This window comes from Carassius carassius, chromosome 45 (genome assembly GCF_963082965.1).
Source record: "Carassius carassius chromosome 45, fCarCar2.1, whole genome shotgun sequence".
Taxonomy (NCBI): domain Eukaryota; kingdom Metazoa; phylum Chordata; class Actinopteri; order Cypriniformes; family Cyprinidae; genus Carassius; species Carassius carassius.
Genome location: NC_081799.1, coordinates 638,158 through 663,319, shown reverse-complemented (window position 1 = coordinate 663,319; position 25,162 = coordinate 638,158). Strand labels below are relative to the sequence as shown.

Here is a 25,162-nt window from a genome sequence, read left to right as displayed (position 1 = left end):
TCTAATGTAAGAAAACGTGTGTAGTGTTTCGCAGTAAGTGTGTTACAAAATTGCAAACAAAGTGCAGAGGTGTTTAAGCTATGGTTACACTGTGTTTAAGGTATGCTACAAGAAGTTTAGGTATTGAGGCTTTGGTCGAAGCATTCTGTTTTAGTGTGTACGCATTGGGCAAAAACAGTAAGTCAGAGAACTACAATTACAAACATGCTGCGACAGGATTATAACAATAATGTGCTGCTTTCTGTTATGTAACAAATAAATATTGTGTGTGTGTGTGTGTGGGCAGGTGCCAGGACCAGTGTCCGGTGGGCTGGTACGGTGTGGGCTGCAGACAGGCGTGTAGCTGTGTGAACGGGGCCCAGTGCTATCATGTGAGCGGAGAGTGTCTGTGTGAGCCGGGATACACGGGAGAGAGCTGCGAGGAGCGCGTCTGTCAGGAGGGGCTGTACGGCCTCAAGTGTGACAGGAAGTGTCCATGTCACGCCAGTAACACACGCAGGTAAGACGAACACTGCACATGTGCTTCAGCTTCTTCTCCTAATGCTGTGATTACATGGCAGAGGCTCAGGGTTACTGACAGGAATCATGAAGTCTGTTTTCTGTTTTCTGTCCGGTGGCTCTGTCTGTGCAGGTGAGAAATCCTGCATTAGATGTACCAGAAATAAGCTTCATCAAATAGCTGGTGAAATGACGAGGATCAGGCAGGACATCTGAAGTCTGTGGCCCATTACACAAAGCTAGTTCAACAAATTTTCCACTTCTATTATAATGTAATCTTTCTGTTTAGAGTTTATAAACCAAAAAAATCCAGCCTGAGATCGGGTTCAGTGGCTTCACACTGCTTACTGTAATCATTCTCTGTTAGATTGAGAGTTTATCATTAACCTTTCTTTATTTAGCGTCAACTCACACAATGAATAATAACAATAATAATAAAAGATAATAACAATAAAACATTTTTAAATAAAAAATGTTCTATGAAAAAAGATCTATGTACATAGGGTTATTAAACTATTACACAAGTTTATGCGTAACTCTTTACTGTCAACAAGCACCGTCCTTCAAATGAGACGTTAAGAGGTCCTGACTCTCTGTGGCCATTAAAAATCCCAGGATGTCTTTCAAAAAGAGTAGAGGTGTGACCTCGGCATCCTGGCTAAATTTGCCCATTGGCCTGTGACCATCATGGCCTCCTAACAATCCCCATATGCTGATTGGCTTCATCACTCTGTCTCCTCTCCACCAGTAAGCTGGTGTGTGGTGGGTGTTCTGGCGCACTATGGCTGCCGTCGCATCATCCAGGTGGATGCTGCACACTGGTGGTGGATGAGGAGATACCCCCTGACTATGTAAAGCGCTTTGAATCCCTAGAAAAGCGCTATATAAATGTAAGGAATTATTATTATTATTTTTATTATTATTATTATAATCATTTGGTTTTAGCCAGGTTTCAGTCAAGCAAATCAAAGTATGAGTAAATCAAAACTATGATCTGTGGTCATTTCATTTACAATAACTGCTTTGGGTGTGAGTGATCTAATGTTTATGATCCCAAACTTTAAAAAATGTTTTTCTTTTCATTTATAATTTTATTTCTCTAGATCCTACATTAAATTTATATTTTGACCTCACTATTTGGGGAACAGACACAGTCTTAAAAGATTGGACAGCGCAAGTACTTCTATCATTTAAGTAGGTAGAACAAAAGTCATCATGGAGTTAATTGGTATTAACTAAAGTTCGGGGCAGGGGCACGCCCAAACAATCACCTGACTTCTAAGAACCTCCATATATACCGGGCCACGTCACACCGCACTGCTAGTCTCGTTCTCTCGAAGGACAGGTGTACTTGCCTAGCCTAAACGACGCGCTGTTTGATTCAATGTCACTGACGACACTCGACGATCACCTCTCATCATTCCGATCACAGTCTCTTTCAGAGTGGTCGCGTTCGATCGCCCACATTCTGGGCCTCGAGCACCCACTCACAGGCTCATCTCAGGCGGATTCTGAGCCATTCCCGGCCTCCTTGCTCTCCGTCAGTGAGATCCGTGGGCCGAGTTTGCCATCATCATTTGCGTGGTGAACGCAGAAACTGAATTATTGCTCCCGTCGCAGCCACTCTCTCACGCTTCCTCAGCGCACTCATTGCACGTCTTCTAGAATCCAGAGCCGAGGACGACTGAACCACGGTTCACCTTCAACACGCTCTTAAATCCAAGCACTTCCGGCAACTCCACTCTCCGTCACACGTGATGTCACCGGAATTCTCCTCCACAGCATCAAACAGCAGCGCCCCCTAGCGGCAGGCAAAACGTAATTCCACCTGCACTCATTCAACCTGATCTCTCTTCTCTATGCTCACATTTCTTTCATAAAACTCCACTCACAAACATCCTTTCATCCCAACATCCATTCCTATACCCTTCCTTTCAGCTGATTACAGCAATATGGCTCACAGCCCAAAGACACGCAGGCTGGTCAAATTGAACAGTCTAAATTGTTCCCCCCTTGACTCGTATGTATTAAAGACTTGTGCACGGATTGATTTTATGTATTACCTGATTTTTTGCCATGACATATAGCCTCATATGCTGGTATGGCTTAGTAAGTAAATAGACAACAATGAGCAATACGGCTCCATGTTTTCTAATAATTCTCTACAGCTACTTCTAATTTCCAGATGCCCATTCACAGTCCCTCACGCCATTCAAAACTAAAGGAGTGACACGTCTTGTGTATTCTTTAATCTCCTGCAGACCAGCCGGTCTCCCTTCAACCTCCAATTCTATTTAAATCTTCTTTTCATTCTCTACCTCCCAAACTCCCTCCTTCCCCCCATCTTGCAACCCACACCACTCACAAACATCCTTTCATCCCCACATCCTTTTTTCCACCCTAACTACAGCTGTTTACAGGAATATGGCCCTGTGTTTCTAATTATCTCAAAAAAAATCTGACATCCACCGTGTCATAATGTTGTTACTTCTGCTCAAAAGCATTATTAAATCCACTGCTATCACCACCACCACCACGGCGGTACCTCAGGTGGATGACCACACAACTAACAACAGCACCACCACTACAGTGTCTCAGCGGTCGAGCCTGCAGTTAACAACAGCACCACCAGCAGCGCCTCAGGTGAAACGATCTTACAGCTACAACAGCACCGCCAGCAACGCCTCAGGCGAAACTATCTTACAGCTACAACAGCACCGCCAGCAGCGCCTCAGGTGAAACAATCATTCAGCTACAACAGCACCGCCACCAGCACCTCAGGTGAAACAATCATTCAGCTACAACAGCACCACCAGCAGCGCCTCAGGTGAAACTATCTTACAGCTACAACAGCACCACCACCAGCACCTCAGGCGAAACAATCATACAGCTACAATAGCAGCCCCACCAGCGCTTCAGGCGAAACGATCATACAGCTACAACAGCAGCCCCACCAGTGCCTCAGGTGAAACGATCATTCAGCTACAACAGCACCGCCAGCAGCGCCTCAGGCGAAACGATCATACAGCTATAACAGCACCGCCACCAGCGGCTCAGGCGAAACAATCATTCAGCTACAACAGCACCACCACCAGCACCTCAGGTGAAACAATCATTCAGCTACAACAGCACCGCCACCAGCGCCTCAGGCGAAATGATCATTCAGCTACAACAGCACCGCCACCAGCGCCTCAGGTGAAACAATCATACAGCTACAACAGCACCGCCACCAGCGCTTCAGGCGAAACGATCATACAGCTACAACAGCACCGCCACCAGCGCCTCAGGTGAAACAATCATTCAGCTACAACAGCACCGCCACCAGCACCTCAGGCGAAATGATCATTCAGCTGCAACAGCACCGCCACCAGCGCCTCAGGTGAAACAATCATTCAGCTACAACAGCACCGCCACCAGCACCTCAGGTGAAACAATCATTCAGCTACAACAGCACCGCCACCAGCGCCTCAGGTGAAATGATCATTCAGCTACAACAGCACCGCCACCAGCGCTTCAGGCGAAATGATCATACAGCTACAACAGCACCGCCACCAGCGCCTCAGGCGAAACGATCATTCAGCTACAACGGCACCGCCACCAGCGCTTCAGGCGAAACGATCATACAGCTACAACAGCACCGCCACCAGCGCCTCAGGCGAAACGATTATTCAGCTACAACGGCACCGCCACCAGCGCCTCAGGCGAAACGATCATTCAGCTACAACAGCACCGCCACCAGCACCTCAGGTGAAATGATCATTCAGCTACAACAGCACCGCCACCAGCGCCTCAGGCAAAACGATCATTCAGCTACAACAGCACTGCCACCAGCGCCTCAGGCGAAACGATCATACAGCTACAACAGCACCACCACCAGCGCCTCAGGTGAAACGATCATTCAGCTACAACAGCACCGCCACTAGTGCCTCAGGTGAAATGATCATTCAGCTACAACAGCACCGCCACCAGCGCCTCAGGTGAAATGATCATTCAGCTACAACAGCACCGCCACCAGCGCCTCAGGCAAAACGATCATTCAGCTACAACAGCACTGCCACCAGCGCCTCAGGCGAAACGATCATACAGCTACAACAGCACCACCACCAGCGCCTCAGGTGAAACGATCATTCAGCTACAACAGCACCGCCACCAGCGCCTCAGGCTAAACGATCATACAGCTACAACAGCACCGCCACCAGCGCCTCAGGCGAAATGATCATAAAGCTACATCAGCACCGCCACCAGCGCCTCAGGCTAAACGATCATTCAGCTACAACAGCACCACCAGCAGCGCCTCAGGCGAAATGATCATACAGCTACATCAGCACCGCCACCAGCGCCTCAGGCGAAACGATCATTCAGCTACAACAGCACCGCCACTAGTGCCTCAGGTGAAACAATCATTCAGCTACAACCGCACCGCCACTAGTGCCTCAGGTGAAACAATCATTCAGCTACAACAGCACCGCCACCAGCACCTCAGGCGAAATGATCATTCCGCACCTCAAGTGGACGAGCCTGCAGCTTACAAGAGCACTGTTATCTTATTCAGGCTAGATCAGTCAGTGTGAATGCGCAGTCCTAAGTGCATGTCTAAGACTGCTGACTGTTTCAATAGCAACCGGGAAGCTTCTAACGACAGCTGCAGTGACGCGCTGACTTACTGTTCGGCTCTTTCATTCAGAAGGTGGGGCTTCCTGCGATTAAGCGACCTATTGAGCATTGCATGTTCTATAGTGCTGGCTCACACAGACCAGCCGGTCTCCTTCAACCTTCAATTCTATTTCCAAACCTCTTTTCGTTCTCCCCCTCCCTCCCTGCATCTTGCAACACACCCCACTCACAAACATCCTTTCATCCCATCATCCACTCTTCCACCCTTCCTTTAGCCACTGTCAAGGCTGCCTCTCGTCTACAGGCACCTTCACAACTGTGCATTCCGTGATGGAGCCACGCGAGAAACTCCTGCTCTCATAACCCTACGACACCAGCAGACTGACTTGCAAAGCACCTCCGCACTCCTATCAAGAACCTGACATGGTCGACAGGTCACTAGCAGTAGAGACTGTATTGAATCAACTTATCTTCTCTACATGACACTCTCATTCCAACCATTAACCATATCACAACCACAGAATACTCATTCACTTAGCAAGCCAAGTCTTGCCTCATTCATTTGCAGAAGCAGCCTAGGATGTTGGTCTCTCTCCCGAAGCTACAAAGGATTCTTACCAACAACCACCGTCTCCTTACGTTCTTCACCTCCTCGAAGACTTCAGATAGTCGCACCTTCATCTGCACCTCCATAATTAGGATATCCACACTAATCTACATCTCTCATCTGGCTGCATCTAAGTGTATAAGGATGCAACACCCTAAATAGACTTCGGCAGTTAATATGGTGGCTGCCGGGTCGATTCTGAACAGCCTCCAGAATTCAGTACCTACAATCCACAGTCAAGAGCAGTCGCCACAGCATTATGAAACATATCCCATAGTCATAACAGCCATCCTTGGGGGTTTGAATAGTCCGAATCTGCTCATCCGTTCAGACTATACAGTAGAAATTGAAACCATAAACAAGGAATTATTATGTTTGGCAATTATGCAATTCATGCATAGGCCACTTAATCTACTCAACAACAATTCCTCCTCCAAGCAACTCCTATAGCATGACTCCTTAATCTCGTAAACCGGCTTTTCGTCTCGTTTCCCATTTCAGAAGTTAGACTTGGCTCCGGAATAAATGCGTCTCTCGCCGGTCATACCACAGACCGAACACCAAATAGGCTTTCCAAGAAGCCATTATTAATTGCCTTGCTCCAAGCATGATCTCCAGGATACCACTCCGCCGGAACTGTCTCAAAGCTTCCGTTCCCATCAACCGAACCACCGTCCATCTACAACTTAACATCTTGAAGTCATTCCTTCTTCAGATCCCCACGTGCATTTAAACCTACTTGAGGGATCCTCTATTCCTTCGAATAACCACTGGCTGCGATTGCCCAGCTTCTCTCATTCTCAGACATTCATACTTCTAAAGGCTTACGAAAACAAGAACCTGCATTAACCATTTAACGCCTGAACTAATCAGCCTCTGCGTCCTCTCTGTAGGATCGGGCATTCCGAGCTCACACTTGACTCAGCTCTTCCCAACTTTGGGGGTTCTCATTGTCTGGCCTAAATATATGCTAGAGACAGTACCCCCACCCTGAGTCTCTCTGAGCCCTCAATTCAAGATACCCTGATCAACCTGACCATCATCCCATTCCCTCGAACCCTTCATCTCATTCCCTCGACCACTTCATCCTCTTTCTACTCTTGCCCAGTTTCTTAGTTTGTTTGTGGCGCGGTCTTAGCTTGTGAAATGGAGTTAATTGGTATTAACAAAAGTTCGGGGCAGGGGCACGCCCAAACAATCACCTGACTTCTAAGAACCTCCATATATACCGGGCCACGTCACACCGCTCTGCTAGTCTCGTTCTATCGAACCCACCCTTCCCTCCCTTTCTCATCCATTTAGTCAACCTTCTCCCACATTATATCTCTATCAGGTTGTATCGGGGGGTCCTCATTGTCTGGCCTAAATATATGATAGAGACGGTACCCCCACCCTTAGTCTCTCTGAGCCCTCAATTCAAGATACCCTGATCAACCTGACCATCATCCCATTCCCTTGACCCCTTCATCCCATTCCCTCGACCCCTTCATCCTCTTTCTACTCTTCCCCAGTTTCTTAGTTTGTTTGTGGCGTGGTCCTAGCTTGTGAAATAATAGTTATTTGAGAATTGGCTTACTAGTCATATGGAGTGAAGTGTCCTGGAGATGTCAGAGAGGAGCTTTCAGAAAATATTCCAATTATTAACAAAGAGCAGTGTCTGTTCTTTACACCATGACAACAACCATTAAATTAAAGCAAAAAGTCTACTGAACCTTTTGTGTCTTCGATATTTGGGCAGTGGTCCTGACACGATGATCGTCGCTACGGGCGTCGTGCTGCGAACTGTTGTGCTGCGAACAGGCAGTCTCGATCAGGCTCCTGAAGTCCCTCTTCAGCGTCTCCGTCTGCCACAGCGTGGTGTCGTTAACCCCGGCGTGAAGCACGACAGCTCTGGGGCTCTCGTCGGCCTTCAGGATCACGGGTATCTGCGCAGAAACATCGAGAACACGAGCACCAGGAAACAATGAGTGTGCACTTTACCTTCGGCAAACGTAGCACGGACGTGTTGGACGATGGAGTCTCCGATGATCACATCGCCAAGTTCTGTCTTACGTAGGGGAGCGAAGCGGCTCCGGGTCGAGATCTCGAAGATCGGAGGGGGAGAAGTCGTTGCCCGGGGCCTGGCTCGCGTCCTAGACTAAATGTCATCAGTTAAACTAACCAAAAAAAGTCATGGATAATTTCGGACTAAAAACTAAAATTCTCAAACTTTTAGTTGACTGAAACTTGACTACATTCGTGGCCAAAAGTTTTGAGAATTACATAAATATTAGTTTTCAAAAAGTTTGCTGCTAAACTACTTTTAGATCTTTGTTTCAGTTGTTTCTGTGATGTACTGAAATATAATTACAAGCACTTCATATGTTTCAAAGGCTTTTATCAACAATTACATGACATTTATGCAAAGAGTCAGTATTTGCAGTGTTGGCCCTTCTTTTTCAGGACCTCTGCAATTCGACTGGGCATGCTCTCAATCAACTTCTGGGCCAAATCCTGACTGATAGCAACCCATTCTTTCATAATCACTTCTTGGAGTTTGTCAGAATTAGTGGGTTTTTGTTTGTCCACCCGCCTCTTGAGGATTGACCACAAGTTCTCAATGGGATTAAGATCTGGGGAGTTTCCAGGCCATAGACCCAAAATTTCAACATTCTGGTCCCCGAGCCACTTAGTTATCACTTTTGCCTTATGGCACGGTGCTCCATCGTGCTGGAAAGTGCATTCTTCTTCACCAAACTGTTGTTGGAAGAAGTTGCTGTTGGAGGGTGTTTTGGTACCATTCTTTATTCATGGCTCTCCCTTGGATGAGAAGCAACCCCACACATGAATGGTGTCAGGATGCTTTACTGTTGGCATGACACAGGACTGATGGTAGCGCTCACCTTTTCTTCTCCGGACAAGCCTTTTTCCAGATGCCTCAAACAATCGGAAAGGGGCTTCATCGGAGAATATGACTTTGCCCCAGTCCTCAGCAGTCCATTCACTATACTTTCTGCAGAAGATCAATCTGTCCCTGATGTTTTTTTTGGAGAGAAGTGGCTTCTTTGCTGCTCTTCTTGACACCAGGCCATCTTCCAAAAGTCTTTGCCTCACTGTGTGTGCAGATGCGCTCACACCTGCCTGCTGCCATTCCTGAGCAAGCTCTGCACTGGTGGCAGTCCGATCCCGCAGCTGAATCATCTTTAGGAGACGATCCTGGCGCTTGCTGGACTTTCTATCCTTGAAGTTCTTGATGATCCTATAAATTGTTGATTTAGGTGCAATCTTAGTAGCCACAATATCCTTGCCTGTGAAGCCATTTTTATGCAACGCAATGATGGCTGCACGCGTTTCTTTGCAGGTCACCATGGTTAACAATGGAAGAACAATGATTTCAAGCATCACCCTCCTTTTAACATGTTAAGTCTGCCATTCTAACCCAATCAGCCTGACATAATGATCTCCAGCCTTGTGCTCGTCAACATTCTCACCTGAGTTAACAAGACGATTACTGAAATGGTCTCAGCAGGTCCTTTAATGACAGCAATGAAATGCAGTGGAAAGGTTTTTTTGGGATTAAGGTAATTTTCATGGCAAAGAAGCACTATGTAATTCATCTGATCACTCTTCATAACATTCTGGAGTATATGCAAATTGCTATTATAGAAACTTAAGCAGCAACTTTTCCAATTTCCAATATTTATGTAATTCTCAACCTTTTGGCCACGACTGTAGACTAAAAAGAGTATGAACGTGACTAAAATTAATAAAAACTAAAATGACAGCTTCACACAAAGACTAGACTAAAACTAAAATTAAAACAGGCCACCAAGACTTCCGGTTTAACATCTGACATGTGAGGTCGTAGGATCGGAAGCTCTGCAAACTAATTGTTATATTCACTTTCTATATATGTTATAACTCATTTTATACATTCATCACAGCTGCTAAATTGTTTTGTGCAATATTTCTGAACTTTGCGCCTCAATGTCGAAAGCTCCGCGACAGAAAAAGACCGATCCGGCGAGCTCTAACGGATCTGCAGAGCTAGCAAAGGATGAAACTCGCATAACTGATGGTGCTACAATAATGTCAGCGATTAAGTCTTTGGAAGCTGGAATTCACCAAAAGTTTGATGTGCATGCAGCGGAGTTACAGAAAGAAATATCATCCCTGAGAGAAGAAGTTCATAATTAACTAACGACGTTAACTTCAGAAGTGAAAGCGCACGAGGATAGACTAACTAGTCTGGAAAATGCTACATCTGAATGGACGACTAGTTTGCAGACACTAGAGCCCACCGTGACTTCCTTACGGAACGAGATTACCGCTCTTCAGGCTAAGTGCACAGATTTGGAATGCCGCTCACGACGAAGCAATCTGCGTCTTGTGGGTATTCCCGAGGGTATGGAAGGCACACATCCGACAAAATTTATCTCAGAAACACTGCAAGAAATATTCAGCCTCCGTGAACCTCCACTTCACGCCCGAGCCCACCGCACGCTGGCATCGCGACCCGCGGAGGGTCAAAGACCGCGGGCGTTTGTCATATGCTTTCACCGATTTGACGTCAAGGAAGACATTCTGCGGATGGCTATTCAATCCAAACAGGTCAAATTCAAAGACAGACTCGTCCACATTTTCCCTGATTTCCCCCCTGAGATCGCAAAAAAAGGGCAGCGTATTACGACGTGAAACGAGTGCTGAAGTCCCGATCCGATGTGAAATACGGGCTGAGAGGTCTAACCGGCTTTCGGATCACATATGATGGAACTGAGCACAAGTTTGATACACCAGCTGAAGCGATGGACTATGTGAAAAGGCACATAATGACCCCTTAAGACAAGAGGACACGATCTATCTGAGCGGCTGAGGTAATAGAAAGGTCAACTGGTTGAAATGGCTGCCTGACTTTCAAAGCTGTCATGGACTAAGTTAGCTGAAAGATTACCATGTTATTCTTTCTACCTGCTTTATATGTTATATTACCAGATCCGTCATTTTGTGTTAAAATTAATTTTAGTTTCAAAAGCTGAGTTCATCTCCAAGTTCATTTATTCTTCGTGGTGTGCATCATTGGGTGTCTTTTACACATGGATGTGTTTCTGCTTATCTTAGGTCTCTGTTTGTTTTTATTGATTTTGTTGTTATTGTTTTTGTGTATTTTGTTAGTTGGTTTTCTTTTGTTTTCATTCTCTTCCTGAATAGAATGCCTCTTTTATTAAACACTTTCACATGGCAAACTCTTTGAGATATGTTAGCTGGAATTGTAAGACTGTCAATAATCCTGTTAAACGTAACCGGGTCTTGAACCATCTGAAGAGCTTAAAGGCAGACTTTGCTTTTTTGCAAGAAACGCACCTCCGCCCTGCTGACCACTTTAGGTTAAAAAGAGATTGGGTAGGTCAGGTTTTCCATTCAATATTTCATTCCAAATCTAGAGGTTGTGCAATTTTAGTGCATAAATCTGTCCCATTTGTAGTCTCTGATACTATTGTGGATCAGAAGGGAAGATATATTATTGTATCAGGAACACTTTTCTCAACCCCCATGACTCTTGCAAATGTTTATGCACCCAAGGGGGAAGTCGTGGCCTAATGGTTAGAGAGTCGGACTCCCAATCGAAAGGTTGTGAGTTCGAGTCCCGGGCCGGCAGGAATTGTGGGTGGGGGGAGTGCATGTACAGTTCTCTCTCCACCTTCAATACCACGACTTAGGTGCCCTTGAGCAAGGCATCGAACCCCCAACTGCTCCCCGGGCGCCGCAGCATAAATGGCTGCCCACTGCTCTGGGTGTGTGTTCACAGTGTGTGTGTGTGTTCACTGCTCTGTGTGTGTGCATTTCGGATGGGTTAAATGCAGAGCACAAATTCTGAGTATGGGTCACCATACTTGGCTCAATGTCAATGTCACTTCACTCACTTCACTTCAATTTTTTTTTTTGTCACTTCAATTACGATGATCCTACTTTTATTTCTTCTTTTCTGTCTTGCATTCCTAATATTCACTCACACCCGCTTATTTTGGCTGGGGACTTTAATTGCGTTATGTCTCCTGCTCTTGACAGATCTTCCAAAAAAATCATAGCTCTATCAAAATGTGCATCAGTTATCCTCACTTTTATGCAAAGGTATGGTATGTGTGATGCATTCCGTCACTTACATCCCTCAGATAGGAAGTATTCCTTTTTTTCTCATGTTCACCAGACGTATTCTCGTATTGATTATTTCTTTCTGGACCATAAATTTCTTCCATACCTACAGGACTGTTCTTACCAAAGTATAGTAATTTCTGATCATGCACCAATTATATTAGAGCTTAAAATTCCACACCAGCCACCTAAATATTGTCAGTGGCGTCTTAATCCAGGTCTCCTATCTGATAAGGATTTTATTGAATTTATTTCTTCTAATATATTGAGTTTCATGGAAATCAATACCACACCAGGCATGCCATACTCGATCATTTGGGAAAGCCTGAAATGTTATTTACGTGGTTTAATAATTTCTTATTCATCCCATAAAAATCGAGAAAGGGAAAAAACTAATAGAAATATCCAACTCCATAGCGCATATTGATAGCCAGTATTCTTCAGATCCCTCCCCTGAGCTTTTTGAAGAGCGTCAGTTATTACAGGCAGAATATGATATTTTATCAACTGACAAGGCTGAAAAACTGATTCTGCGTGCTCAACATAAGATTTATGAGCATAGTGATAGAACGGGGAAGTTGCTTGCTCGGCAGATTCGTGAGGCTGAAGCATCTCGTATGATTCCCCAACTTAAATTACAATCAGGAACCATCACAACAAATTATAAAGAAATAAATTCCGAATTCAAACAGTTTTATGTTGACCTATACTCCTCAGAATCCCCACCGGATGCTTCCATAATGAACACTTTCCTCAATGGAATTGAATTCTCTACTATCAACAAAGTGTCCCATGACTCTTTAGAGAAGGACGTTCAGGTGGAAGAAATTGAGGAAGCTATAGCGTCCATGAAACTTGAATGCGGTTCGTATCGTCCCATTTCTTTGTTGAATTGCGACTATAAGATCTTAGCAAAACTCTTATCTATCCGTATGGAAAACTCTATGGGTCAAATTATTTCACACGATCAAGCTGGATTTATTCGGGATAGACATTCTTTTTCTAATGTTAGACGCCTTTTTAATATATTGTATTCTTCCCATTCAAATAATCCGGAGGTGGTTCTGTCACTCGACGCTGAAAAGGCATTTGATCGGGTTGAATGGGATTATCTGTTTCAGGTTTTAGGAAAATTCGGTTTTGGCTCTACTTTTGTCTCCTGGATTAAAATCTTATATGCGGCCCCTAAAGCTTCTGTACGTACTAATAATATTTGTTCAGAGTATTTTGAACTACAACGGGGCACAAGACAGGGGTGTCCACTTTCCCCAGTGTTATTTGCTATAGCCATTGAACCCCTTGCAATTGCCCTGCGGTCCAGTGCACAGGTTTATGGTATTACCCGTACAGGTATGGTACACAAGGTCTCTTTATATGCAGACTACCTTCTTCTTTTTCTGTCTAACCCTCTTATTTCAATTCCTCAAGTTTTTTCCATTCTGAATGTTTTTAGTAGTTTCTCTGGATACAAACTAAATTTCTCTAAAAGTGAATTGTTCCCACTGAATTTATCTTCCCTTCAGATTTCATACTCAGATTTTCAATTTAAAGTTGTCAGAAACCGTTTCAAATACCTGGGGATTCAGGTGACTCGCAAATACTCTGACCTGTTCAAAACCAACATTAGTCCTCTTTATAATCCCCTATATCCCAAATTCCCTATAAGCATACTACTTTAGTAAAAAAGAACCCTGTTGTCAAACATTCATTAAGGATTTGGTCTCAATTACGTTTGGCGTTAGACCTTAAGGACCCTTGTGTTACAGCGCCTATTTTCTGCAATATATTATTTCCACCCTCCCTGATGGATGGGGCTTTTAATATCTGGAGGGAAAAAGGCCTATCTACAATTGATCAATTATACATTGATTTTGCATCCTTTACACAACTCCAAGGGAAATTCGCTCTACCCAATTCACATCTATTTAGATACTTTCAGATACGGAACTTTATTCGAAAGCAGTTTTCGAACTTTCCCTCTCTGCCAACTAAAAATATACTTGATAACATATTAGACCTTCATACACCTTTGAAAGGGGCTATTTCTAAAATATTTGCCATAATCAATGCAAAACAATCCCCTTCAGTGCGTCCACTGAAGGCGCTCTGGGAGGAGGAATTGAATTTGACGCTGGAGGAAAACATTTGGGATCTAATTCTTGCCCATATACACTCATCTTCTATAAATGCTAGTCATACCCTCATCCAATTCAAGGTAGTGCACAGAGTTCATTGGTCTAGAGCTAAACTAAGCAGAATATTTCCTGGTTTCGACCCAACCTGCCTTCGCTGCTTAACTGAACCAGCTACCTTATCACATTCTTTTTGGTCCTGCCCGAAATTGTCTGATTTTTGGGGGAAAATCTTTGGGTGCTTTTCGGTTATTTTTTCTTTAACAATAGACCCTAACCCATTAACAGTACTGTTTGGTATTTTGCCAGAATCTGTTAGTCTAAACGCATTGCAAGCTGATAGTGTAGCCTTTGGAACCTTACTGGCTAGGCGACTTATTCTTATGAATTGGAAGGCAGCAGCTCCCCCTTCTTACCGCCAATGGGTTTTTGATCTTCTGTGTGCTCTCAGGATGGAAAAGATTCGGTTCGCATTGAAACAAAAGCCAAAATTCTTTCTGAAAGTCTGGGGCCCTTTCCTAGAGTATTTTAAGGAGTCAACAACAACTTAATTTTTTTTTTTTTTTTTTTTTTTGTGTGTGTGTGTGTGTGTGTGTATTTGTATGCATACAATTATATTTATCTTTGTAATTTTATAATCTTACTTAATGTATGTTACATTACGAGTGTACATGTACCTGTTATTTATGCTATATAACATGTTATTGTTACTCTCTGTCAGACCCAAGATGAACCCAAAAAAAAAAAAAAAAAAAAAAAAAACACAGGCCACCAAAAACAACACTAGCTGAAAGTACATATCAGCGCCCATATTCGCAAAACATCTTCAGGCTAAAAGTAGCTCATAACATGGCAATTTAGGAGAAAATCTTAAAAACTAATGGCCAAATGTTTGCTCTTAAGAGTATTTCACAAAGTGTTTCCACACTAAAACTAGCTCCTAAATCTGTGAAATGTTAGGAGCAGTGAAGGAGGACTCTTAAGTCTCTAAGATCAAGCCACAAACTCTCCTAAAATAGCAAACTGATGATAATGAGCTTTTAAAAAGGTATTGGCTTTGGTTTTGGAGGTTATCCCAACTCCAGATTTTCCTTTGATTATATGCTTGTTTTCATTAACCGAATGGGCAAGAAGTAACAGCTTTTCTTCTGTCTAGTTTGGTTTTCTTTTACATTTGCATGTCTTACTATCAGTCATAATTATTCTATTCATTACTTAATAATAATAATTCATTACATTTATATAGCGCTTTTCTAGGCACTCAAAGCGCTTTACATAGTCTGGGGGTATCTCCTCATCCACCACCAGTGTGCAGCATCCACCTGGATGATGCGACGGCAGCCATAGTGCGCCAGAACACCCACCACACAACAGCTTACTGGTGGAGAGGAGACCGAGTGATGAAGCCAATCAGCAGATATGGGGATTGTTAGGAGGCCATGATGGTCCGAGGCCAATGGGTGAATTTAGCCAGGATGCCGAGGTCACACCTTTACTCTTTTCGATAGACATCCTGGGATTTTTACTGACCACAGAGAGTCAGGACCTCGGTTTAACGTCTCATCCGAAGGACGGTGCTTGTTGACAGTATAGTGTCCCCATCACTACACTGGGGCGCTAGGACCCACACAGACCACAGGGTGAGCGCCCCCTGCTGGCCTCACTAGCACCTCTTCCAGCAGCAACCTAGTTTTCTCAGGAGGTCTCCCATCCAGGTACTGACCAGTCTCAGCCCTGCTTAGCTTCAGTGGGAAACCGGTCTTGGGCTCCAGGGTGATATGGCTGCCGGCAATGTTAATTAATAGGCTGTTTATGGGCACATTCACTGTTTATAAAAAGCACACATGTAAGAGGCTGACACTTAGCTGAAAATATTTCATTAGCGACCCTTAGCCTGCATTTTACAGTTTTTTTTTTTAATCAAAATTTTTTCTATACTTTTAATAATTTTCCCAACTTTCCTAAAATTTTCCTTAGCACAACATCCATCTGTGTAGGCTATACAATTAACACATTTCTTGTTGCGTTGACACAAAATGCATAGAGTATGAAGGTATATTAATGCGAAATAGATTTGCATTCGCAGGGTAGGAGTTGTGGAAGTGTACATAAAACTGTAAGTGTAAATTAAATTTGCATGCACAAGATAAGCTTTGTAAAGGTGTAAATCGCGTTTCAAGTGTAAGAAAAAATTTAATTTGTAGCATTATACCGTTACTCATAAGTGTAATTCAAGTATTGTGAAACTGCAGCTTCATGCTAAAGCAAAATAAATGTGATCTGCATTCTTCTGACTTCCATTTTTCTCCGCTTACACTTTTGGCACGTTGTTTTCGCTAAAATATGGTCAAAAGTACTGCAAGCCTGTGAACGGTGATTTGCAAGGGAAAACAACAGTTTAAAGAACTGCAAAACGGATTAACTGCATAGAACCAGTCTGTGTGTGTGAAAAAACTTACTGTTGCAAATGTCTAAATGACGTGTTGTGCACGTGGGGCAAAAAGTTTTGCAAGCCTGAGGAAGAGGGCGGGTCCACCACCTTCTTGTAGCCAATCACAAGCTCTCGCGGACTCTCCATTTACTCTTATCTGATTGGTAAAATAAAACTCATATGCCAAAACATTCATCTTATGTCATCTTAATTTATTTAGGTTCTTTCAATCGCATCATACGGTATACAGTAAAAGATGACCTCTTTGGGCTGTTGTTGTGTGGAAAAGTGCACTCCTGCATTAATGTGAGACTGTACCAAATACTGGTGCCAGAGAAAGGGGACAGGTGGGAGACCACTTGGCAATATATGTGATCACATGAAACAATGTGGCATTCCACCATTCCCAGAGCAGTCAGTCAGTGATGTCTGTTTTTCTTGGCCCTTACTCCCTTTACCTCAACCTCATTGAGGAGTTTTTCTGAGTCTGGAGATTGAAGGTTTTTGACCATCGTCCGAAGGGCCAAATGTCCCTCCAGGATACAATGGATGCTGCATGCCAAGACATTACAGTTGAACAATACCAGAAGTGGATAAGGGATACCAAAAGATACTTCCCAAGATGCCTTGCCAGAGAAGATATCAGGTGTGATGTGGATGAGAACATGTGGCCAAACGTAGAAGATTGCACAGATTAGATTTATATTATTATTTGTTACATTTTTCTGTGGCTTTTCTGGTTTAATTTTTATGTATATTTTGTATTTTCACATAATGACATAAATTATAAATAAATATAATTTATATTATAAATAGACAGCTATATTATATATTTTTTCTTGTATTCTTTTTCTAATGTCCTGTTGCAAATAAAGTCTTTACTGCAGCAATTCTGTCTTTGTTTCTTTTCCCCCACATAAACTGTTCATTCTATAAAGCTGGGTTATTAGATGGGTCATTCAATTTTTGCACTGAATTTCTTCAGCAAAATTAACAAAATACATGCATTTACTAAACCCAAAAATAAATGACCAATGTATTATACTGTCTATTGTATAAGGTCAGAACTGACACCTAAAATAAGGCAGTTTCAGTAATTCCATTTGATGTGTTTTTATGATATTGTGCTATGACTGACTAAATTTTCCTATTGGAAGAGAACATGTGTTAGTGTTTTTGGAATAATAACTTTATTTTTTTGAGACATGTTTGCAGTGTTTTGGTAGATGTACTATATTGTGTTAGTTTACTATTGTGATTTGAAAATTAGTGTTGGAGTTTAGTTTGTAATGTGTGATTTTCAGCATGAAACTAACAGTTTTGTCAATTGTGTGCTGTAGGTGTGTTGATGCCTTAAGAGTTTAGGAAAATTGTTAGAAGTATTGCAAAAATTGTCATAGTGATCGTCAAAAAAAAAAAAATTAAAATCTTTATTTGAATGTGGAAACATAAAATCTACAATATCCTTCAATTTTTCTATGACAAAATCTCTGACACACTATCAGCCAATCACTGTGCGCATAGTTAATTAGCATAATGACATCATCAATAGCAACGAGGTCAACCCTGCCCCCTTACTCTGACCTTAACACGTCTCTCTGTTCATTAGTAAAAATTTGTCTCAGCAGCTTTGTGAATAGGTTTCAAAGGTGCGCATTGATACAACATTTTAAATTGTTCTCTGATGTCCCCAGACTGTGCATATTAACTTTTATCTCAAAATACCCCACAGATAATTTTTTATAGCCAAGTCTGTGGGTTTAAGCCACCCCAATAATGTGATATTTAGCCCAAAATGCTAATTTTACCAGGGGAACCCCACCAAAAATTTGTATTTTCCTCCACTGGAATGTGATTTTTAAAGGGGGATTCCCTTCAAAACATGATTGGGCTGGTTTTGTTGTGAAAACCTGGCAACCCTGCTCCGAGCTTCAAGAGCTCATGCTTTTGGGCATAACGGTGTTAAGGTTTACCGGTGTTGACTTCACATTGCTTCCAAATGCTATCTACCACATTCCTCTTTACAATCTTTCTGGTAGCATGTGAAGGCAGCCTTAGTCAAGTCAAGTAACCTTTATTTATATAGCGCTCCCTTACCAGTCACCCCCCATTTTCGACATGGAGACAGAAATGACATACCCAAAATAAAAAGGTTTCTGCTCATGATTCTTTCTGACTAGATACATAATTAACATGTTCACAAAGCTGACACTTCAAAGTTTACTGTTCAGGAATCAGAATCACTCAGACTGTTACGATAATAAAGATATATAAGCTCAAACATAAAAACAAAAATAAAAATATTAAAAACATTTTTTAAATGTATTAAAAAAATTGTTGATATAGGATATGAGTTTAGAAACACAATGTAGCTAAAGCCACAAGTTTTCCAATTCTTCATTTGAAATTTCATAATCTAATCTGTAAAATATTTAATAAAATATTTTATTAAATATAAAAGGCCATGTCGTGTGTTTTTATAGAAAGCTAATCTGATTGATTTATGGCACTTGTCATCTTCTGTAAGCTCTCGTGTAAAGCTCTCCTGTGTGCTATTATCTCATGTCTGGACTGGCAGACGCCCCATTCATGATTCTATTGTTCTCACGAAACGAGTCTTTCATACCTCCGTATGACACATTATCCGCATTATTTTTATCATTATTCTTTTGTTTTTATTCTGCATTTATTAGCCTTTGTTCTGGTATTTCAAGGTTTACAAAGCAACAAAGCTCCACTCTCGCTTCTGTCCCAGTATGCATTTGCCCCACTTTTATCAAAAGTCTTACTATGAAAATACAACAAAACATTTTCTTACGACCTTACATTAATTATTATGAAAAAATGCATTATGAAGAAGAAATGCACCTGCTATCTAGCAACATTAGAGCTAAAGTTAGCATCAAGCTACATCAGACTATTTATGAAATGATCAGTACACTTTTACTCAAAACTCACTTTAAAACCCAATGGAGTGTTTGTAATAACTTCCTTTTGTGATCACGGGTGGAATTTGGTCGCTGATTGTTGTAAAAAATATGCTATTTATAGCCTTTTACATCGCTGCACAAGTTAGCATTTCAGATGTACATTTTCAATATTTTTTTATAAAAATGCCCCAAATCTCAAGATAATCACATACCAAGCATTACTATCGTAATCACATGTTTATTATTTGGATATTCCGTGGTACAGAGGTTTATCTGTGTTGTTGTGGGCAGATATCAACACAGAAGTGTACAGGAAGTCCATCACGCTTAGGATGGGGCGGGATATGATGCACAGTTATGATGGACAAGACACGGACGAATCAGATCTCTGTCAGCGGCAGCGCGCACATGGCTCACTAACACACAGAGACAGCGCTAGGAGCGGATCATTATCATCAGGTCGCATAAATCAGTGGAAAATAAATAGAAATTATGATTCTGTTAGAAGAAATATGAAGTTAACATCAGTAAATATATCCATATATCTCCATAGATATGCAACTATGGCCTATAAACCCTTATTGACGCTGTTCAGTGAATCTATGTGAACACAAATACACCGCTGCAGACGTGACTGAATATGAATGCTTGGTGAATTTCTATTCTAAAAATGACTCCTACATATTTATTATTTTGTACTCCTGACATAAATTACTAAATAACTGTCACTGCCACCATGTTTTATCAAAACATTGGTTAAATATCGAAGCTAGAGACTTTAAACTTTCAACTGATGCACAGTTTCTCCAGATTAAGTAAGAGTGTGATGTTTAACGTGCTGTGAAAGTAAGACAATAATAATCTGGGGCCATTGACGATCCTTGACCGCAAGGGGGTTAAACAAAAAAGATTGTGTCAAAGTAACTGAACAACATTCATTAGGAAAACAGTGTCAATAATGCAAAATGATAGTTAAAGGCAGTTCATCATTGGATTCAGTTATGTCATCTCTGTTCAGTTAAATAGTGTCTGTGCATTTATTTGCAATCAAGTCAACGATATCGCTGTAGATGAAGTGACCCTAACTAAGCAAGCCAGAGGCGACAGCGGCAAGGAACCGAAACTCCATCGGTGACAGAATGGAGAAAAAAACCTTGGGAGAAACCAGGCTCAGTTGGGGGGCCAGTTCTCCTCTGACCAGACGAAACCAGTAGTTCAATTCCAGGCTGCAGCAAAGTCAGATTGTGCAGAAGAATCATCTGTTTCCTGTGGTCTTGTCCTGGTGCTCCTCTGAGACAAGGTCTTTACAGGGGATCTGTATCTGGGGCTCTAGTTGTCCTGGTCTCCGAATAATTCTGGAAACCGCGTCGCATAGTCACAAATGACTAACATATACTTATAGCCAGTCTTACTTTGTTGCAGCGGACCTACAATGTCCATTCCCAGCCGTTAAAAGGAAATTTAAATGACTGGTAAGGGAATTAACAGTAATTTATTGGGTTTACGAATTTCGCTATATTGGCACTCAGGGCAAGCTTTACAGAACTCAGCGATATCCTTAGACATACCCAACCAGTAAAAATGCTTACAAATTCTAGAATGCTTCTCCGCCTCCCCAAATGTCCTGCCCATGGAATGGAATGCCCCAACAGGTATTACCACTTGTAATTGATCTCCCATGTTATGATACAGCAAGTCATTCATTATACAAAAAGATCTCCCTTGTAACATGAACACATTCGACCCTTTCCCCCCTGCCTCAACCACCAGAGAATACAATTTTGAAATTTCAGTATCCTCTTTCTGCACCTGCCTCAAACCTTCAGGGATGGGAATCTGATCGGCATTCAACGGTTTCTCAGGTTCTTTTAGTTCTCTAGTCTGCACTATGGTTCTTTTATTTTTTTCCCATTTTCTTTCCCTCCTAGGCTTAGGGTTAGGTTCATAGACAATTCAGAATAAAAAAAAGGCATAAACAATGGATTTTCCTCTTCATCAAATTTATTCTGCTTGCTTTGTGCACATGTCAGAACTACATTACAGGTATCCCAAAAAGGTAACAAATCCACCAGAGTAGGGAAATCATGACCTAAAAAAAACACAGAATATGGTAAGTTGTACCTGTTAACACATTTCACTATTACCGGAGCATCACTACTAGCACATAATTCAGGTACCAGCTCAGAGTCTACTAGGGTTTGCGTGCAACCTGTATCTATTAGGGCAGTGACTTTTTTTCCCAATTCAACTCAACAGTTCTTATCACCTGATTTGGAACGGGAAGGTTAACAGGTTCAGGTACAGTCTCTCGAGGCACATAACACATATTAGTAAGTGTTTGTCAACTGTGGACACACGTGGCTTTTTATGACCTAATTGGCCACATTTATAACACTTAATAGTCTCTACACCAGAGGCACCAAAGTGTTACACTTGCCATGTTTGCAGACCTACTTCCCTGGAATGCTGCACTTGGTCGCCTGTAAGGTCTATCCCGTGCTGTCTACCAGCGGGAGAGACTCCAGGGCTCAGCTCTACATCATGCTGCCATGAAAACATCAGCTAGACGTGCCGCCGCCTCAGCTGAATATGGGCGGTGTTCTTTGATCCACGTCTGCAATTCTGGGTTATGCATCCGCAGGAATTGTTCAAGGATAATTATTTCTCAGATCTCCTGGTTTGTTCTCTCTGCCAGTGTCTCCCACTTCTGATACAAGTCTTTCAATTGAACATACAGCTGTTTAGGGGTCTCTTCTCCCAGCAACTACATAGCACAAAATCTCTGTCAACACATTTCATGGTTGATGGAATACTTCAAGATATACTCTTTTACCTGCACATAGTCAATTGCATCGGTGACAACCATGGCCACATATACACTGCGAGCAACAGAATGAGTATAATGTCCCAGTCTTCCCTCGGCCATTGGCACACCTCACCAATCAATTCAAATGTGGTTAAATAATGTTCAATGTCATCCAACTCACACAGTTGTTGCATCTATGGTTCCTGCTGCGCATTTCCATGGCTCATATTATGAGAGCCAGTAGAAGCTCTCGCGATTCTCCTGGCTCAGCGGCTCCCCTGTCTCGCAAATCCTCTGACGAAGTTTGCTGACTGACCTGACCTTAGAATAGACTAAACTGTTGCTGAAGCTGCCTCTTGTGCTTGACGTGCATCTCTTTCTTGTTGATCTCGAATAAACCATTGAAACATTCGTTTAAGCTCCAGCACATCATCCTCTGACTCTTCATCCAATATATGGCCTCCTCCCATCAGTATCTTTCACTCATCTGGTATGATCTCGATGTCAGCAGGAACAACAGCATGCACTTCTTTCTTGGGCGCCATTCCTTCAGCATTTTACTCTCTCTATAAATTGATTTCTTCTGGACACAATCCCACCTATACCACCATCTTGTCAGGGTTCTTCCTTAAAATTTTCAAGAGGCATTCATAGAATCTTTAAATGACATTTTATAAACTGCCACACTCATGTACTGATCACAATGGTGCAAGAAAAAAATGTAAAGAAAATAAAGAAAACTGATAAATACAATCAGCACACTACTGAGTTCTGGGCCTCAGATGTTTCTCCAAGGATCCCTCACCAGAATTGACTCTAGAACTGCCATAGAGAAATCATAGAAAAATCACACCCTTTTAACAAAACAGATTAAACCATTTTATAATGACAGGGGGACTCAATTCAGTACATCAATCCTCAATGAAAAAAGAAATGTATAATATATTCAAATAAACTCTATAAACATGAAATTCCATTCACCATAAAGCAATAATAAAATAAACTGGGAAGAATGCCCTTTATAATAACACATTCAAATGAACAAACGATCCAAACCCTTATGGTGCCCAAAACTACATTTCCAATAATTCCAGGCAAAGGATATAAAGGACATCAGGAAATGCCATGCTCTTTTAGTAACAAACATTTTGTTCCATGCTGCAGTCATGGTTCCCGGCAGAACCACAGGTAAGATACTCATTCATTCAAAGAATTAAAGAAAACAATTATTAACCCATATCTTGTCTAGTTGTGGTTTTTTTCAATCACTAGCGTGCACTCTAGTAATGAATGATGTCGCTTTTTGATCTTCAATGTGCGCATAAGAGACAACATCCACAACTAACACAAAATGTTTTGGGTAAATAATATTAAAGAGACAAAAATACATAGAAATGTATAAACAAACAAACAAACAAACAAACAATTAATCTCTTAAACAAAATCAATTTATCCTACAAAGAAATTAAATTAAAAAGGTGTCTAGAACAATTGAATTAATTTAGCCCAATTATTAAGTGTGTCTTAGCCATCACAGTGATGCTTACTTTGTCTGGACATTTGTGCACGAATCGTTGACATCAATCCCTTTTTCAGAAGCAATCTTTACACAACTCCAGCGCTGAACGACCCTTGTTTGTGAGGCAGTCCGCTGTAAAATGTTTGCACAAATGTATAGGACTTTTCAGTTTTTTCCCCGGGACATTACCTTTCTAAAATGAAAGTTAACCACCTTGTCCTCAGTGGTCTATGGAGACTCCTATGTTTGTTGGTGCATCTCATCACAGAACACTTTTAATGGCTCTTTGGTGCTGACATTGTATCTCCAGCAGCTACAGCAAGAAAACCGTAATGGCGGACTTGACTGTTTCATCATGAGAATGGCTATGTTAATAGGGCAGAGAGCATCACAAATGCGTGGGACTTTCACCGAATATGTTATCCTAGCAGTGAGAAATCTGTAACTGCTAGTGTGGAGAGACTGATTATAATTAATTGAATGATAAAACAATGAGTGAGTGGATTTTTACCATTATAGGCTGGTAGTTTTCACACACTGTGGCCACACAACTGTGTTATAAAAGTAATTTTTGCTTTCTATGGCACCTTTAAGTGAAAACCCTTAGCTAAAACTTTTACTGGTATTTAGGAGAACTCTTAGTGGTAAGATGAAATGTTTTGTGAATACGGACCCTGACTTAATGCAAGTTAATCAAGTCAAATCTATTTATTTGAGTTATAAAGGTTTACAAAGACCTTAAAAGAAAAGTCTAGCTGTTTAAAGCATTATATATTCTAAAGCTTTTTTTTTTATGTATGTGTTTTATATTTGTTTGAATTAAAGCTTATTATGTATAATATATTAAAGATATAATATAATTCATATAAAATAAATGTAATAAATGATTTGCAAGCAAAAGCTGTGCAATTCTTTCACTGTTAACTCTTTTAATTTGGTGCAAGAGATACAGGGGAGTGGCTTCAGATGTATGTCAGATTCCTTATGTCACTTTTTGTACGTTTTGATTTGCAGTCGCTTAACAAGAATAAAAGAAAAAAAAGTTTGCTTAAAATAAACTCAAGCTTACCTGAGTGGCCACTGAAATAGGTTAGCTGTGACAGGTTGCTGAGGTTGGTGTGTGTGTTTTTCTGTATTTTCTGAAGTAGTTGTGTGTTAAGATCAGACAGATGTGCACAGATGACACACCACACACTCTTCACAGCTGCTCTGTACACAGGTACTGGACAGTATAGACTCATTAACACCAGCATCAAATAATGAAGAAACTTCATCTCATATATAAAGAACTCAGTGGCTGTCAATGGAACAATATGATCTGATATTAACATACTTAAAGCACTGTATAAGTCAAGTCACCTTTATTTAAATAGCGCTTTTAACAATACAGATTGTGTCAAAGCAACTGAAAAGCATTAAATAGGAATTTGTGCATTGATAATGCAAAAAGGCAGTTCATCATTGAATTCAGTGATGTACTCTAGAGTTGTGACGTT

General features: G+C 41.7%; 1 protein-coding gene across 1 annotated transcript in view; it reads left to right on the top strand.

Moving 5' to 3' along the window:
- The window catches only part of LOC132126955 (multiple epidermal growth factor-like domains protein 10), a 135,456-nt gene that overhangs the window by 67,226 nt on the left and 43,068 nt on the right, over positions 1–25,162 (top strand). The window contains exon 8 of the mRNA XM_059538579.1: positions 287–499. Within this exon, the coding sequence (XP_059394562.1) occupies positions 287–499 (213 nt within the window). The remainder of the gene's footprint in view (positions 1–286; positions 500–25,162) is intronic.